Below are 17,850 nucleotides of genomic sequence, written 5' to 3' on the forward strand. Positions count from 1 at the left end.
CACCTCATTGCAACCCACTCCCTGCCAGACTTGAAGAGCAAACAGTTATGTATGGCAGCAAGGAGAACAAGGATCAGTGATGCTGGCAGGAAGCAAACCTCACAGGAAGCAGAAAGAGGTCAGACTCCTCAACAGGACATTTTGACAGATGCTGGCTTTCCTCTTGGTTCCAAACATACCCTAACCTTTCCCACAGAAGGCTCTGCCAGAGTGCCCACCCCTGGGAAGGAGAGGCATTAGTCAGCCTCCCCAAATCAGGCACTGTATATAAAAGCATATAAGCAGTGACTATAGCCAGGCAACCTGTAATTGTCTCATCTTGGGGTTTGGCGGTGCTGACTAACTGGACTGCAGGGCTAGAAATGAAGAGCTGTGGAATGTCACTGAGCAAACAAGTTAAAATGGTAACAAGCTCCAGGGGCACATCAGCGGGGAAGAGATGCACACAGGGGCCAGGCACTGCATCCACAAGTGATGCTCCCACACCAGGTTTGTTTGTACCTCCAGACACAGTGCCTGACTTCCAGCTTTCAGCCAGCTTGCACCAATGCACTTCTCTGCCATTAAAATACAAGGCTTGACAAACATTATCATCAGGCCCAGCTAGGTTAAAACAGCCATTTCTTGGCCACAGGAAGGTTTCCAATAACCCTGCCACCCATCAAAAAAACAGCATGCCTTGAACACTTTTCCCTGCTCTGCCACAATCATAGTTCAACATAAGTAATTGGTCATGAGCGTGTGCAGCTGCTAATTTCTGGAGATATAGAAGGCATATATTTTCAAATAACAGAATACAGCTTTTAAGACTTCAGAACAATGAAGCACAGGGTGACTGCCTTAAGTGCAGAAACTAAAAGCTTTTTCCTTCAGAACAAGAGTAGAATCGAGTAATTGTTGTTTCCAGGGAGATGGGGAACTTCAGGGATCAGAGCTCAATCTGCAGTTAAATGGATTGGAAACAACTCCCTAACAGCTGCAGAATAAAGCATGAATAGAAACACCAGAAAACCCAGAGAGCGCAATTCAGGGCACTGTGTACATTTCTCCACATCCAGGAATGATGGACCAGCTTTATTTACATGATGCAGGTTAGCTATTCATGAATATTAAGGGAGAAGTCTTTCCTATGTTCTCTCTTTCCATATTCATCTCGTATTCAACCTCCCTTGACAGCAAAAACTGATAGGTATTTCCATTTTTTCCTTTGGAGAAAGAAACCTCAAAATTCTCTAACGCTCCAGAAATGCAGTTCTAAGTGGACCAGGTATGTGAAAAATACCTAAATGAAGACTTTAAATTACTTTATGCACACTAGGCAGGCTTTTGCCTTTCCACTAAAATGTTTCACAGGTGCCAGAAGTTCATGCTTCAATGGCATGTCAAATTCTGAGCTTCTCTCATGTAAACCACAAATCCCATGACTTGCAAAGGATTCTCCAAAATAACCAATACCTTTGTGAGTGCTGTAGAGAGCTGCAAATGTCACCACAAAGAAGGTGGTGGAATATTTTCCAGCGTTAACCAGATGAAAGGCCCGTTTGTTATCACGGTAACGGCGCAGGCACTGGATGAATCGCAACCAAGCAGGGATGCACTGGACAACTGCTCTCACTCCGTAGGAGTAGCTGTAACAAATCTGATTATCTGCAAGAAAAAAGTTTAAGGGACAAAGAGTTAATAAATTTAAGAACTCCTATTGTCTTCCCTTCTGTAAGAATATTATCAGTTGATATGAGAGCAACTCCCCATCAATGTCTCATATTTAGGCACACACACATCCAGAACAGTGAGAAGCTCCTCATCACCAGGAAGTATCCTAAAGCTCTTTATTCCATCTCGGAGGTATTCACGTGACATGACATCAATAAACACATTCAGACAGATTATCATCTAACTCCTTCACTGCTGCGGGTGTAACTAACATGCAACAAGATCAGAAATAATCTGTTTTTAAATTTATTTTGTGCTGTTGGCAGTACTGTTAATAATCAATTAAGAATGGAATCATAAAAGGCCTTCAACACTGAATTTTTGTGCATAAATGGGAAAGCATTTCCAAACTCTGTGTGACTGCTCAAAAAGGCCACTTTGCCTAAGATGTCCTTGACCCATTTTTCTTTTATATTGTAATAGGACAAAACATGTTTCAGTATGTGGTTTTGCTACCCCTTTCTTTTTTTTATTTTTTAAGCCCTGGCTTCAACAACTGAGGTGAGAGACAACTACGCCAATATGACTATGCCAGTATTTGGCATATGCTCTGATGTTTGAAAGCCTTTTATTGAGGAAATGACCAGGAAAAACCCAGCTTTGCCTGGAACCCCCAAGCATGCCATATTCTCTTTCTGTCTTGCTCAGCACATCTAAACCAAACATTTCATTAACAAACATCTTTTTCTTATTCGGAATAATGAAGACAAGTTATTAGCTGATATTTATCCCAAAGCACTGCGCTATCATTCTAATATTCCTATTGGAAAAGGACAAGATGATATCCACTCAGTTGCTCTATTTATTTATTCTTAATAAATAAATAAATATTTAGTTACTTGCAACACTGTCTTAAAGGGAAGAGACAGATCAGGCAGATTTGAAGAACAAAGTGAACACTGATGCTTATTGAAGCATACTGCAAATTCTTTCGGCAAGTGTCAAAACCATCAGACAACACAATTTGCCAGCAGTCACTGCTTAAAATGAAAAGACAACAGCCTGATCCAGGAGGAGACAGGTACTATTTTGCCACTGGGAAGGCCAAAGTCAAAATTCATGTGCCCACTCTGGTGGTTCTGGCTAGAAAGAAGAGACAGAGCACGCACAACCCTGGCATCACAGCATCAACTCTAATTGAATAAGGGGTGACACTAACAAGGAAGTTTCCCCATCCTCTCTTGCTTTAGGGTACTTTGATGGAGCCTGTAAGAAGCAGGCTACAGCACAGAAAATTGTGGTTAACAAGCTCATGCAACTCATTTTGATGCTGAGCAAGAGGAACAGGCTAAAAGCAAATACATGGTTAAATTACTATGAAAGAAAACATCAATGCCAGGAAAATGGACTTCTCTTTCCAATCAAGAAGTGCTGCATCTAAATTCGTTGATGAATGTACATATCAGGACATATGACTGGACTAGGAAATTAACACTAATGTGAAATTCAGTTTCTCTAGATGGAATTAAGGGGAGAATCTCTCCAACACTGTGTTTACAGGAAACACAAATTATTTTAGTTCCCTATGTCTTTGGTAGCCCTCTTCAAAAAGACATGCAATTATGAAGCTGCCTTGCCAGTTTTCTTCAGATCATTTTGACTGCATTTGAATAGGTCATCAGCATTACTCTACCTGTGTTTGCCAGAAGTCCAGCATTATCCTCCCACTGAACCTCAAAGCTGTAGAAGCAGATCATGTATTCCAGATCCATGAGTATTACGACCAGGCTGTTGAGCTGATCAGCCAGCCAGAAATCCGCAAAGCCTACCTTGTGGAAGGGAGCAGTGAATACTCGAAACTGTCAGGAAGAAAAAGGAATAATTCATAACAGTGTCAAATACATCTAAATGCAATGGCAGGACATCATGACATTGAGCAAATATGAGAAATCACAGAAAGGCTTGAAGATTTATTGCTGACCTCTTGCTCCTACTGACACAAGAAAGATAGTTGTCTCCTCACTTTTAGTACAAGTGACATTCCTGCATTCCTCTCTGCATGCAACCATTCATGTCCCCTTGTTTTTTGGTGTTTGTTGTTGTTTTGGGCTTGGTTTTTTTGGGGTTCTTTGTTTTCTCCCTCCGCACTGGCAGAAGAGCCTAGTCTCCTCCAACCAAGCTCTTTCCCAGAAACTCCCAATCTCCGTTTCTCCTGTTGCTCCTCATTTTGATCAGTGCCTTCTTTCAGGCATTTATGTAATGTCTATTGACATCTTCCACACTTACCTTCTCCCTCACCCTTAATATTTCAGTTAGGTTATAGACCCTCAGCATGGCCATTACTCTGATCATGGTTTGGTTTACTTAACACATTAGTTGTTCTTTGGTGTTAGAAGTTGAAAAAGCAAAGATTGATACTGCTGAATCTGCTCATGCCTCTAGCAGGGAAAGAGTTAAAGAAAGGGCAGAGGAAATCCTATTGACTGTCAATTAGACTCCCTCTCAATCCCAGTCCACTTTCCCTCTAAGCCTTAACAGCAGTTTTGCTACTTTCAAACCAGACAGTTTTCATGGTCCATTACCTTTGATTACAACTCTCTCTACCCAGTTAGTTATAGTTACTAATGGCCAATTTCTCAAATAGACAGCACTAGCACCATCCAGTAGTTCAGAGATTTATGAATCTTTAAATTAATGAAAGCACAGGCTACCACTCATCTTTTATATTGCTATCCTTATTAACCTAAAGGGTACACAGTTACAGAAACCTTACAGGGAATGGACTGACACATTCCCATTGGCTTCTAATGTCAATTTAAGGCTCTGGTCCTTCAAAGCCAAATAGGGGATATTAAGACTTAGTGGCATAAAGCAGGTATGGATCTTGACCCAGAAAGCACTGTGCTGAAGGACGGAACCTATTACAAAGGCTCAAAACAGGGCCAGCCACTAGGGAGGTCTGTCCTCAAAGCAGTCCAGCTGCAGAACAGCTTCTGCAGAGGTCAGAGAAGCCGCACCAGCCTTCCTTTTTAAAAGGTCGCTCCTCCATTTTACCAACATTCCCTGATACTATCTTTACCTGTTTCATCTGACCTTTTTTATTATAAACAAAGACCGACTAAAACAAATTAAATGAGAAAACAAAGAAGAAAATAATAAAATCCATGTTGTTATTTAATTAATTTACGGAGAGACACTCAGGCAATGCCAGATGACAACATAAAATTTAAGAGTAGAAGCTTTCCAATTAAATGCTACAGCAGATGAGGAGTCAGCAGATATGTCCATGACCTAGATAAGGCACTGGCAGCTCAGTGAACTATCCTTAAGAGCCTGAGCTGCCATCTGAACTCTCCTAACCCTGCACGTCAGGCTCTGTGGTTTCTGGCTGCTGACACATGCTGCCCAGGCACACCTAGAGTTGCAGCCCAGCTACCAGAGGGTGCTGGCAGAGAAGGGCACTGTCTGCTGGTAGGTACCACAGGCAACTCCTCAATCCTCAGCTGAGGAGTGTCTGCAACATCCTCCAGAGAAGATGGGCTGCAAGAATAAAGTCAACAAAAAGCTGGAGTTGAACATCAGTTTCTAGTAATCGGCTGCAATTATATATCAAATAGTTCCACAGTCAGAGCAGACTTCCTGGTGCTGTGATTTTAGTAGGTGCTGAGACAGTAGATATTTGAGCTGGAGCTAAACACTTCCTAGATTTTCACCTCTCTCAGACAGGCTCCCTGCAGTTGTTTTGCCATTTTGGTTTCCTGCAGAGAGTGTGGGCATACAGACGCTGTGCCATCCCCTGTACTTGGATTGGATTCCTCCTGATGAGCTGCTCCCCTCAGCCTACACAAGCGCACTCATGGGCTTCTCATCTGGCAGCAAAGGAACACTCACCTAAGTACTCAGGCGGGAAAGAAGAGCTGGTGTGGGAATTAAACTTTTTTTTTCAGAGGAAGATCAATTCAGATATATCTTACAGTCCCTTAGGGATTATCAAGAGATCTCACTCATAAGTACCAACAAGCAGCTGTTGATGATCACAGGTGGATGCACTAAGCCCCCCAGATCCATCAGCAAATGCTACAACACACTGAAGTATGCTCCTGGTTTGGTTCTAGAAACATTGAAGGTTCCAGTAATGCTCTGCTACACCTGCTATGTCATATTTTGTTATGGCTAGAAATTAAACATATTGAAGATGTGAAGAAAAATGCTCACCAAAATTTGCGTGAGCAGCACAGCTCTAGGAACTGCACTATTTAAACCTCCTTTCACCCAGATAGCTGCTGGCAACTGCACAGAGCAGTAAAATACACCCAGCCAGCCAATTACACACAATAAAAATTAGAAAAGCCTAACAGCTACTCTTTATGTGGTTTGTCTGGCCTCTTTCTTCCCCTTCCGCATAACACACTGTCACAAGTACTGTGTCATTTTCCACCATTAAGGTGATCTTGCATTTTGATGAAGCATTTTTCCCCAGGAGATCCTGGGATGAATTGGCCTCTGCACACTCAAAGATGTGCCTCTATCACAGACTGCAGCATAGTCTAGAGATAGGTGGGCTAGAGCAGGTACTGGAAACTGCCTAAGAGGTCTGTGAGGACTGAAAATCTTACCCTGTTAAGATATTAAGGTAAATTAGCACAGATATTGCTCACATGGTTAAAGCACTTCCAGTGCTTCCCCTAGCACCAAGGGAGAGCGGCAAGACTAATGAGGCTTGGGACTAAAGGTACATCTATGAGAGATGGCTGAATGCTGGAAGGCAAAAAAGAAAAACTGAAATAGTAGTAAGCTAGTAAATAAAATAACAGAGGTAAACACACAGAGGTTAAGCAGCTGTGTGTACACTTGCATGCGCATGCCTGAAGCATGATTCTACGTTTCGTTACTGTCATGTTCCAGATAAAGTTAATTGTTTTAACTGGCACTGAAATGATTCTACAAATAACATCAGCCTGCCAAACCCTCTTACACCCAATGCTCTCTGAGCAGTTGCAACAAGAATAAGGAATTGAGGGAACCAACTTGATTAAAGCCAATTTATAAGGGCATACACAGTGGGCTTGAACGTCTGAATCAGCCATTTGGGAAGAAATTAATGATCCATACAAGCTTGAAAACTGTTCTTTCGTTGTTCCCACCTATAAATAGAACACTGAAGTAGCACACACATTTACATTCAATTTACCAGATTTATCTTACCTGGAAAATGGAAGCTGGGTCTAAAATAAATAGTTTAAGACCACAAACAGACTCGGTGAAAAAAAGCCCACCCATGAACATAATTTTATAAACAGTAACCTTTGCAAACGTTCCCACTCATCAGTGAATCCTCTCAATGTTGCCACTCACCCAGTTTGGGCTGAGAAGCTTCCATGCAACCTTGCCTTACAGCACTGTAACCCTAATCAAACTGCTTCACTACATTTAGGAACAAAAAATAAATACATCAGAGTGTTTCTGTATGTGCAAAAGTATGCATACAGCTGGATACAGGAAGATTAGCCAGTAGCTACCTGCAATACAAAGATAATGATAGACTGGTACAAGCAGAATTTGCTTCTTTAAAACCATGCTCAAGTGATGTGCAGTCAATACCTTATCAGGTCTGTTCTATGAACACACAGTGGTATAAGCATCCCACTTTCCTGAAGATTAGTAACATATATACTGAACTGCTGCTGCTCAGCTACAGCATTTTTTAATAAATTATTTATTTATTTCAGGTTTGAGACTTACCAATAGTTTGAGCAGCCAAAAACGGGACTTGTAATATAAGGTTTTGGTAGGGTTGATGAGAAAAAGCAACATGAAGCCATATAAGATGAGTGGATTCACCTGCATAGGAATGTAGGTGAATTTACCATATATACATGCCAGCAGGCTCAGGCACCACAAAACGCCCAGGAAACCAGCAATCTACAGAACGACAGAAATAAAACACATAAATACTTTATGAAAATATAGTTTTTAAATCCTCAATAAATTCTCATTATAAGAAAAGGGAGAGCAGTGCTCAATCCTGTAATCTAATCAGACTTCAGCAACTTCCTCTTCTAATTGTATCAGAACTCCTTGCCAGGAAATGATGCAGGATTTATCCTCCTGATATGCCACACAGCTCAACCACTCCTGCAATCTATTCTGTTTACCTCAAAGAGATGTTGATGGGACAAGTTGCTGCGGGGATTGAGTTCAAAGATGAGGACGTGATTCACTCCAGCCTGTCTCCAGCCATATGTGTTGATACCCAGGAGAAAGAGGAATTCTATCAGGAGAAAGCCACCTCGATAGATTCTCACCAGTGGCCACACATTTGATCCCTTTATAAAAGCCACACCTGGAAAAGAAAAAATAGGAAAGACCTTAGCAATACCACAAGTCATGTCACAACATAAAGCTGTGCTCTACTGTTTTATGCTCATTCTCAGATGCTCAGCTGTACCCTGTGAAAACAGGGTGCACTTACAGGCACCTGCATATTCCAGCAAGCAGAGGAGTTTTTACCCAGCCTGTCAGAGCATTTAGGAGTATTCTGGGGAAAATTCACTCTCCAGCTTGTGTAGTCAAGTCATTAGCAGCATTGTAAGTCCCCTGTGTCATACTACCGGCACGTGGGACATCACTAGCATAAATCGTGACTACAAACACTTCAATGTTCTGGTTTAATGAAGATGAAATCCCACCAGACAGACACACAAATACTTCAGCTCCCCACAAAACCAAAAAGCACCATTTACAGCATTTAAAACAATGCTAAACTGTGCCTAATCATTGAACTCAATGCAACTGTAGTGTAATACATATTCATAACTAGCAATATAATATCCAGCCACACACAAACAGAAAAACCAACACAAGCAATACTGGAAAGCCTGTTGCTTCCTTTGTTCAGTCTTCAGGGGTTTAGAAACAAATCCACTTAATTTCAAACAAGTAGCCTTATACAGCAGGAAGTTTCTCCAGCATAAGCCTCTTTACAAAATGCTGTCACCTGGTTGCCCAATACAGGTTTCATGAGAAAAGCACAAATAAAATATGGAAATACGGTTACTTGAATCCTCAGTTTCATTGAGTGTTTCTCACCCATGTGCTTTTTAAGGGGGGGAGGGTATACAGTTTTACAGAATTGATGCTGAGAATTTATTTGCACAAACCTTCCTGTCTAAATTACAACCCTGAGTTTTTCATATTTCGGGGTGGTTTTTTTTTTTGTGTGCTTTTTTTCCCCTCAAACATAAGAAGTTTCATGTGTTCAGCGTCTGTACTTTTATACTACATAAAATTATAGAGGAAAATTGTGCAAGGAGCAATGACTCAAGAACTGCTACTTTAAATGTGTAACTTCGAGACTACTGGATTCAGGGAAAAGGTCAAATTTTGGACAGAAATGACAGACACCCTGAAGAAGCTGAAAGAAATGAGTCTTAAATATGGAATTGCAAAAGCAGCATTTCGAATTTTGATCTGAAAACCAAAGGAGGTGCTTTCAGACAGGACAAGGCATCCCCAAAACTACTGAATAAGACACGACCAGGCAGAATAGGACAGATATGCTGTGTGCTGTTTAAGACAGAACACTCAGACAAAGGTTTATCCTGAGGCAAACATGGTTCATGACAGTATAGCATATGACTTCCATATCTAATGCCCGCTAATCTTATTTCTAGGCTCAGGACCATAATTGCAGGTTGAACAGCAGCTGGTTCTGGAGAAAAAACCAGATACTCAACAATACAAGCATATCAGATACTAACACAAAGAAGTTCAGAGTATTTCTGTATAGTCTCTCTTCTGATACTAAAACCCTATGTAGTTTAGTTTCTGCAGTGTAATGGCTAGATTTGATTCCTTTTTCATGTGTCCTGACTGAACCATTTTCTTCACTACTGCTGAGCAGTTTGACTGAAGACCCCCAAAGACCAACTTGCAGTTAAGTGTCCAGCAAAGGTGTATGTGGTCTCAAACTGGTGAGACCCAGTGCAGGGCTCCTCCATACTACAGCCCTAAGGCAGAGATTTTCCATACATATCCAGTTAAATAAAATACAAGCAAAGTCACCTGCTAGAGTCACAGCAGGTATGTGACACCTGATCAACTCATTCCTTCAGCAAATACAAGCTCTGAACAAGATGTTCAGAGAGGAAGATGTCTCTGGTTACAAGGCCAATGGCATAGCAGCCTAATTCTCAAACACGAGACAGGGCATTGCTGCAGCAAGAGTCTGAGATTTTGCATGAAATCTTACAGGTTTCTGGTTAATAAAACATATGCCCATTTCCATGAACTGGCTTGGCACCTAGGAAAGCTAATACAGAAACAGTGATGCCTCAAAATTCGTACTCTTTAGGAGGATGCTTCCGTGGGGTCCAACTGTAACATTTGCAGCCTCTAACAGACCCCAAGATATCATGAATTCCATCTGTAAAAGGTTGCTGTTCTAGTCGTAAAATCAGGTAATAAAGAAGTGGTTTTCCAGTAGAAGTTCTATGCAGTTTCACAGATTCTACACATACAATACATAAATCCCATTTCAGTCAATCAAATAATAATCTTCAAATATAGCAGAGAGGTTAGCAAACTCATCAAAATAAAAGAAAAAAAAAAAACCCAACCAAAAACCACAAACCACTTTGCAGTTAGAATACAGGTTTTGCCCAATATCTGAAGTAATGTACAGATATCAGATCATGTGTGCTGATAACAAACAAGCCTATTATTCACAGTAAGTTAGTAACATCTGCTTTGGAGGTCTAATCATTGTTATGAATTCCTCCTCACAACTGTGTCACTTACTGAGAGATAATGCAAACACAACTGGCTTCAGGTGTATTTGCAACTCACATGGAGATCAAACATATAAGCAACAGAAAAAAGATACGATGAATAGAGCAGCTTCTACACATTAAACAGACCCTTCAACGCAGAGAGGTCAAGCTTCTGCTTCTACCGTTGGAAGACCAAATGGGAAGCACTGCAAACAGTTTCTCAAACAGAGACATTTTATCCCAAGAGATGACTGGATTCAATTACAGAAACATCTGATTAAAAATTTCTTTTAAGTCAAAACCACAGACATGGGCTTTCCCCTAACGCAAGAGCTCACACGTTGATTTGTTAAGCCTTTTCCTTTTTACTGTTTAAGCAAGTTATAACACTACTGAAATCACACACAGAATTAGTAAAGCTGCTTGTGATTAAACGTCTGTCTGGATCTACAGTACTAACATGGCTTTTAATTCAGAGTTCAAACTCAGAAGGCACAAAGCAAGAATAAAACCAATGTCTGAGATACATAATAATTCATTGTAACTGTTAAACAATCTTGCCAAAATCTGCCAACAAGAAAAATTAAATTAATTCCATTAATAGGCACCAGTCATTGAAATCCTTGAAATTTCTACATGAAAATGCCCCAAGTGGCATGGTGCTTACATGGCTCTATCTCTGGTCTCACTCTCTGTAGGGAGCTAGTATCATGAAAAACTTAAGTTTTAGGAGTACCTGTGTCAAGGTGAGTGAGGTCTGTGTGTTCACAAAACCATAACAGAAATCTGTCTTTGCAGATGGATGTTCCACCTCCAGAACATCATTCCAAGAATAGGGAGGAAACCAGGAGAACAAACCATAATATATTTGAAGTCCAAAATCCGCATATACAACATGAAAAAACACAATCTATTACTGGGCAGAACTAATACTTTACAACAGTGTGATCTGACCCAGACTGATTCAATCTGGAACATCCTGACCAACTCAGCTCAGATCCAGACCCCCATTAAGTGATGAGAACATATCCAAACCAAGGTATGGCAGGCAGCGAGTCCAGTCAAGGATACCCACCTGAAAGTATGACAGTGACGTTCAGTGCAATGAACAACCCACAGAATAATCCAACCCTGAATGTAGTCCAGGCTGGTACAGGCTGTGAACAAAGCAATGGTGGAATTAAGGTGAGGTAAACAGGTTATCAGCAAAGTCAGATTAATCTGTGGAATACATTTAAAATTAGGAAAAGTAAGCTACTTCCAAATCTTCCAAACTAAAGCAGGTTATGTGACAATATCCCCCTCACAATCTGCAGAGCATACTCACATCAATTATTTGCACTACTTTGTTCAGACATTGAATCTAATTTGGCACCTTAACAAGTTGGAGAAGCATCTTCACTGCACAGCTTGATCTCTCACCTGAGCTGCTCCTAAGGGTGGAACACGCAAACGTTTCATAGCCTTCTGTCTGTCTCCATCTTCTAACTCATTGGTCACCACTTCCTAAGGAGATGAAGATATACATCACAGAAGTTCATTCTAATGATAAGCACATGGTACTGCATTAAAACCAAAAATAACAGTTGGTTTCCAAGTTACATTTGAGCCCTGGCCCAATACTCTCCTAGCACACATTAACAAAGTTAGGAGAAGCTCGCCATGCTGCATCAAGTTACACAATACAAGCTAACACTGCACTGGCTTTTCAGAGTGAAAAGCTACCAGCTGAAGAGAAATACCCAAATTTCGTAAGCAGCGCCAGAAAGTAGTGGCATTTCAAAAATCAATTAATAGCTGTCTTGGTGGCAAATACAAGCTTGAGAGGGCAAAACATTATAGGAATCAGTAGTGAACAAGAAAACACTGTTTTCTAGTTAAAAAGAGGAACAGTACCCAGACTAGCATATTTACCTCTGTTTCGGAGATAAGCTGGTTGATCTTCTTGCAAGTGTAGAAAGGTGCTACCTCCACCTCAGCCACCCGCCATTCTGCTCCCCGCGCTGTCTCCAAGTTCTTGTCATGCTTCTTTAAGATCTTGCGGAAGCCGGTGAAGTTCAGGTTCTGCAGACAAGGGAAAAGAGTTACTGGCTTTTAACCTCAGTCAGGTCCAAGAAAGTTAAATGGTTGTATTTCCAGTGCTTGCAAAAAAGGAATAGTTAATAAAACCCAACAAATTATTGCATCAATTGTCAGGAAGTTTCTGATTTAGCACTATATTAGAAGGCACACACATCCCTTGCAAATAACAGAAAAAATGTAGGACTCAGGGGCATAAAGCCATATAGCTTATTTGCAGGAAACTACCTAAACTTCATGTTTCCTGAAAAGACAAATTACCCCCACTTTCTTCCTTAATGCAGGAAGTGATGACAATCCTGATGAAACCTCCCTGAAGACTAATAACCTTTGGACACGCTCAAAACTTGCATGAAGTTATTTCACAACATGCTCCCTCTCCCTGGGTATACCTTACTATATATATCCCAGGTAGTGCAAACTGGCAGCTGGTTTCTGGATTAGCAGGAGTTGTAATGAGCTCTTAAGAAACATATAAAGCTACAGAAAGACATGTTTATCAAAACTATTTGAGTCATTACCAATTCTTCAACGGTTTTCCCTTCTGAAAAGGCTAAGCTACTAAATTCTAGTTTCTTTAAACTCTGTGTTGGTTTCAAATCAAGTTGTCCAGATAAATTCATTACAGAAGGGAAATCCTCGTACAAAATGTATAAATGCTGCAGATTAGCTCCAGACATGTACATCCCCACAGCACCATCCTTTTCTACAGCGTACATTGCACAATGACTGCAAAACTATTTTAAACTTGCAGATGTGGAAGATGCAACTCCCTAGTATGTAGAGGTGCATTAAAACAACAATTAATTGTTCATTTTCAAGTTATATATGAGACTAACCCAATACTCTTCTAATGCACAGTAACTTAAGAAAGGCAAAGCTCATCACGCTGCAGGCAATTGCTGTGACAAGATGTATTCGAAATCCTGCATTTCATTATGCAGAAAACACCACTCAAAACACTCAACGTTTCATTCAAGCAACAGTAGGAACACAGACAAATGATGGCAAGATTCACCTCTGGGAAAAAAAAATAATAAAAATGAAGAAGCTTAGAAAGGAGCTTGGAAAGGAAAAGAAAGAAAACAGCAAAATCCCATATGCAAATATGCAAAAAAAATGATGATTTTTGTCAGAGATTTTTCTGTAGCCTCAACTAACATCACTTTATCTGCCATGTGTCCAATCCCAGCCTAACTCTGGTGTGCCTTGGCTGGTCTGGGCAAGGTTACACCAGACACCCTTGAACCTCTCCAGCAGCACTTCATCCCCTGGCTGCAAAAACTCTGCAAGCCCAAAGCCCACAGTAACAATACTGGTGGTTACAGTGGTGCTTCTGACAAGGAACATACAGTGATGGAACAGTCAAACATCATTCACACAGTCAGATGCTTTGCTATTCGTGATGCTTTTGTTTAGCAAGGGGCCTTCTCCAAGCCTGACTTCCATTTCTGCTGGATATTAATTCAATCCATTGAAGGTGAATAAAAACTAAAGAGTACAATTTATGCAATAACATAATGCAAGATCAAGTAGAATCAGTGAATTCAAAAATCTCTGCTCATATACAAATGCATAAGGAAATACACCAGCAAGACAAACACACAGCAGTTTAATAAGCCTGATTCAGTATTCGTTATTTGCCTGATTAGCGTACTGTATTATACACAGTATAAGTAAATATTATGTATTTCATAATTAAAATTTGTTTGTTCTGAAACAGTATGTCAAAGAAATAGATCTATTTATAGATCTACACACTCTAGAATTATATATTACTGTTAATAACAAATCAATTTTATCAGAAGTTTAATCACTGGCACATTAAATATCAGCTGCCCTGGAGACAAGTTACAGTTCCACTTGATATTTGGTTTGTGTACTTTAGAAATGAAAGCATGCTGCTTTTGCTCTTGCTTCAGTCTAACAGACTAGAATTTGCTTCAAATGCGTTTTCTGCTCCTGGTAACCCACCTCAAGACTTCAGCATTTCATCAAAGTCATAGATTGGTATTTATAATGCCGTTGTTGACTTCCCTTTACCACCTACATGAAGGCCTCAGCTATGTCATCTTCCCACCAGGTTACTGTTTTTCCCCTCCAAAACTTGAAGAGCTAGAATATTCCTAGTTCTTAGACTCTAAGATCAAAAGTGACTAAGAGAAGTATTCTGGGATTTGGTTTTATATCTGGTTTAGTACTTGTACTCACTGTCCTAAACTTCAAGACCAATTAGAACTAATTTTTCTCATTCTCAGTATGTTGTGGAAAGAAGCTCTGCTCCTTTTGGATACTGTGAAAGCTATCAAATCCAGATGGGATTTACATCAACATTTTCTATACGTACAATGAACTCTCGGTAGCAAAAATATAGGTGTGTAACATGCCTTTCTTCACTGATGAATAGTAGGAAAAGATTTTCCAAATTAATGACCTATGTCACCACTATTTAAATTCTTCATCAAGCCTCAGAAGTGACTTCTGTTACCAAGAATAAGAACTTTTGGGTTTTTTTTTAACCAAAACAAAACTTGAAGAAATCACAGCATGTAATACTGCTTCATTCCATTCCTGAAAAGCTACAGACACTCTAACTTTCCCAGGATTTTGAAACAGAAATTACCTCGAGCAGTTAAAGGGCTTTACTGAGAAACTCATAAATAGTTTCCAGACATGTACTCAAAGACATAATAACATCACTTTGGGAATGGTATGAATACTCAGAATTTTGGTAGAATTAAGTTTGCCCACACTGCAGGTAGTATTTCTAACAATTAATTTTGTTCAGTAAAATTCTCCAGTACAACGCTGGTAAAGATCTAAATACAGATGCACTAAATTTAAACTCAAACATTCTTATTTAACAAGCTAAAACCCCTCACAGTAAGACATGTAAAAGCATTTCAGAGTACTTAACACCAAAAGAGCTATCCCAGAAAAAAAGATCGTAACAGTTTCAGATTTTTGTTTCAAGATTTTTGGAACAATATCAACATCTGCAGTATTTACCATGCCCTTTCCTGCCAGAAACCCTAGTACAAGTAAAGATTAGGTTTTCTCATACTTCAAGGCAAACAAGCCTGTATCCTACAGCATTGAAAACTTCTTTTTAATGAATGTTTTAACAAGAAATTCTGATATAGCAAGGTCACAGTCACTACCATGGTAACGCCAAGAGAAAACAGTATGTTAGCATTTCAAGTTTCATTACAAATATTAGATAAAAGAACTTCTTTCTTCCCCAGTGTGCCAGCTCCAGCCCTGCACAGAACAACACATTACAGAAGGAGAAGGTACTGATATAACTTCATGTTCTGGCCATGCCTGGGCAAAGGGTGTTGGGGTCAGCCAGCCCAGAAACGGAAGACAAAGAAAGGTCCTTCTGAAGGTCAGCTTAGCAATTCTATTTCAACAAAAAGCAACAAGACATTACACTGCTAGCTGCTAGGCATCTGCCTTTTCTTAAGTGTTAGGGAACCCAAAATTAAGGAAGAAATTAAAATAACAGCTTGAATGAGGCAACTGAAGGATACACAAAGCAGAGAGTCATTTACATACAGGGCTTTGTAAACCCACATCTTTTTGCAGGTACCTGATAGTTCTGCAGTAAGATGAGGCTGAGGTAGAGCTCACTGAAGGCCAATTTCAGATCTTTGATATTCCTATGCTGGACTCGTTCTTCGTGGGACAGGTGGAAGACTGGCTTTCTGCGCCGCTGAAGTGTGGAAACCCCACTGGCTTCTTTTTGTGCATCCAAAGTTGATTGTAACTCAGTCCGGAGAGTAGTAAACCTGCGCTGAGCTTCTGCAAGCTTTTCTGTTAGCAAGGAAAGGAAAAAATCAGATGAGAGGATAGCAACTTGCCTACTGAGCCTGTAAAAAGCACTATACCTTTTCCTCAAATAACATGCCTGTAGGTAAAAAGCACTGCACTGAATAACCTACAGCATGTCTTCCCCTGCTAAGCATTAAATTCCACAACTCCATGTATTTCCCTTCTACGAAGCTCCTTTTAGTTAAAGACATGAATTCAGACCTCTCCACTTCCACTCAAGATCTGATTTCTTCTAGAGGATGCTTGTTCCAGGACCGTACGCATACCTGTATGGTATGGAAGAAGACCAACCTGCTCAGTTGTTGCCTGTACCAAGAGGCTATAAACCAGCACAAGGATGCAGGGTTAGGCCCCCCACCTTGGCAGAGCCACAGCTGGATGCAGCCAGGCAGATAGGGTCTCATCCAAATACCAAAGCAGTGACCACACGTCTACTCTGCACACAAAGGAAAGCTGATCGCCTTTCTCAAATAAAGCTAATGCAGAAAAAGCAAATGAGGGAAAAAACCAACTGTTAGACAATGTTATGAAACTTGACAGTTTAGTAAGCAAAGCACTTTTCATATCTGTGCACCCACTAACTATGTGTTTACTATCTTTTTATGTGACAGTAAGGAAATCCAAGGAGAAAAAAAAACCCAAAGAAAACAAACCACACTTCAAATGCGATGCTGAATTTTGTTGCTCAGAAAGCAACGCTACCCTTCTGCCAAGCTCCCAGTGACAGACAAACACAGCTTCTGCTTTGATCAGGAATTACAACACTACTAGCTGCTGTACACAAACTGCTGTAATAATATATTCCTCTCTTCCTCAGTTTAGGCTCATGCAGGTTAGAAGCATTGCCTCATTATTTACTGATTAAAGGAACAGCCAACCTGAATTTAAATTTCATTTTGATGTGTATTCAGAAGAAGTCAGCCTCTCGTCCTCACATCTCAAGTATGAAAAAGGTGTTCCTTTAAGTATGCTGCTTTATGTACTTTCAGAAAAAAAATAATTTGGGGCTAAATAAAAATCTTTTTAATGCTAAAACCAGTATAACTGACACCATTATCTTTCTCTTTGATCAGGTACAACTAGTTCTCTCCAGTCTTTTTCCCTCCCCTATGGCTTTAGTCACAGCTTTGGCATCTCTGCTGATAAGTCCCATCGCAGACCATGGGCAGTGGCTCTGGCCAGGAAGGCATCAAATAGGTTCACAGTGTTGGAGTAGAGGCTGGAAGCTGGAACCACCTCCACCCAGCAGGACACACCACCGCAACAGAAACCATGGAGCCCCACGGTCCCTCCACCATCCAAAACTTTGCCCAACAGTCTTCTGGCTGTCCATCTAATTCCCCTTCATTAGCATCTTGCATAACTTAACAGTAATTTTCAATTGCTGCTGCACCTCCCTCAAAGTAAGAGTCACTCTTATGGGAGCAATTCTGACTTTCTCCTCAGTCTTATTCAATTCTGGTTAATTTTAAGCAAACCTCATCTGTAAATAATTATACAGTGCTCTGCATAA

General features: G+C 40.4%; 1 protein-coding gene across 2 annotated transcripts in view; it reads right to left on the reverse strand.

Moving 5' to 3' along the window:
• XPR1 (xenotropic and polytropic retrovirus receptor 1) overlaps positions 1-17,850 on the reverse strand; it is a 109,319-nt gene that overhangs the window by 13,980 nt on the left and 77,489 nt on the right. For both annotated transcript variants that reach the window (XM_061345563.1, XM_061345564.1), the window contains exons 4-11: positions 16,096-16,319; positions 12,339-12,488; positions 11,847-11,930; positions 11,500-11,581; positions 7,809-7,996; positions 7,396-7,575; positions 3,347-3,512; positions 1,456-1,647 (exon numbers count right to left, since the gene is read on the reverse strand). In XM_061345563.1, the coding sequence (XP_061201547.1) occupies positions 1,456-1,647; positions 3,347-3,512; positions 7,396-7,575; positions 7,809-7,996; positions 11,500-11,581; positions 11,847-11,930; positions 12,339-12,488; positions 16,096-16,319 (1,266 nt within the window). The remainder of the gene's footprint in view (positions 1-1,455; positions 1,648-3,346; positions 3,513-7,395; positions 7,576-7,808; positions 7,997-11,499; positions 11,582-11,846; positions 11,931-12,338; positions 12,489-16,095; positions 16,320-17,850) is intronic.

The sequence above is a fragment of the Neopsephotus bourkii genome, unplaced genomic scaffold (assembly GCF_033783945.1).
Source record: "Neopsephotus bourkii isolate Nb327-2 ecotype Australia unplaced genomic scaffold, CSIRO-AGI_Nbou_v1 NB_234, whole genome shotgun sequence".
Classification (NCBI taxonomy): Eukaryota; Metazoa; Chordata; class Aves; order Psittaciformes; family Psittacidae; genus Neopsephotus; species Neopsephotus bourkii.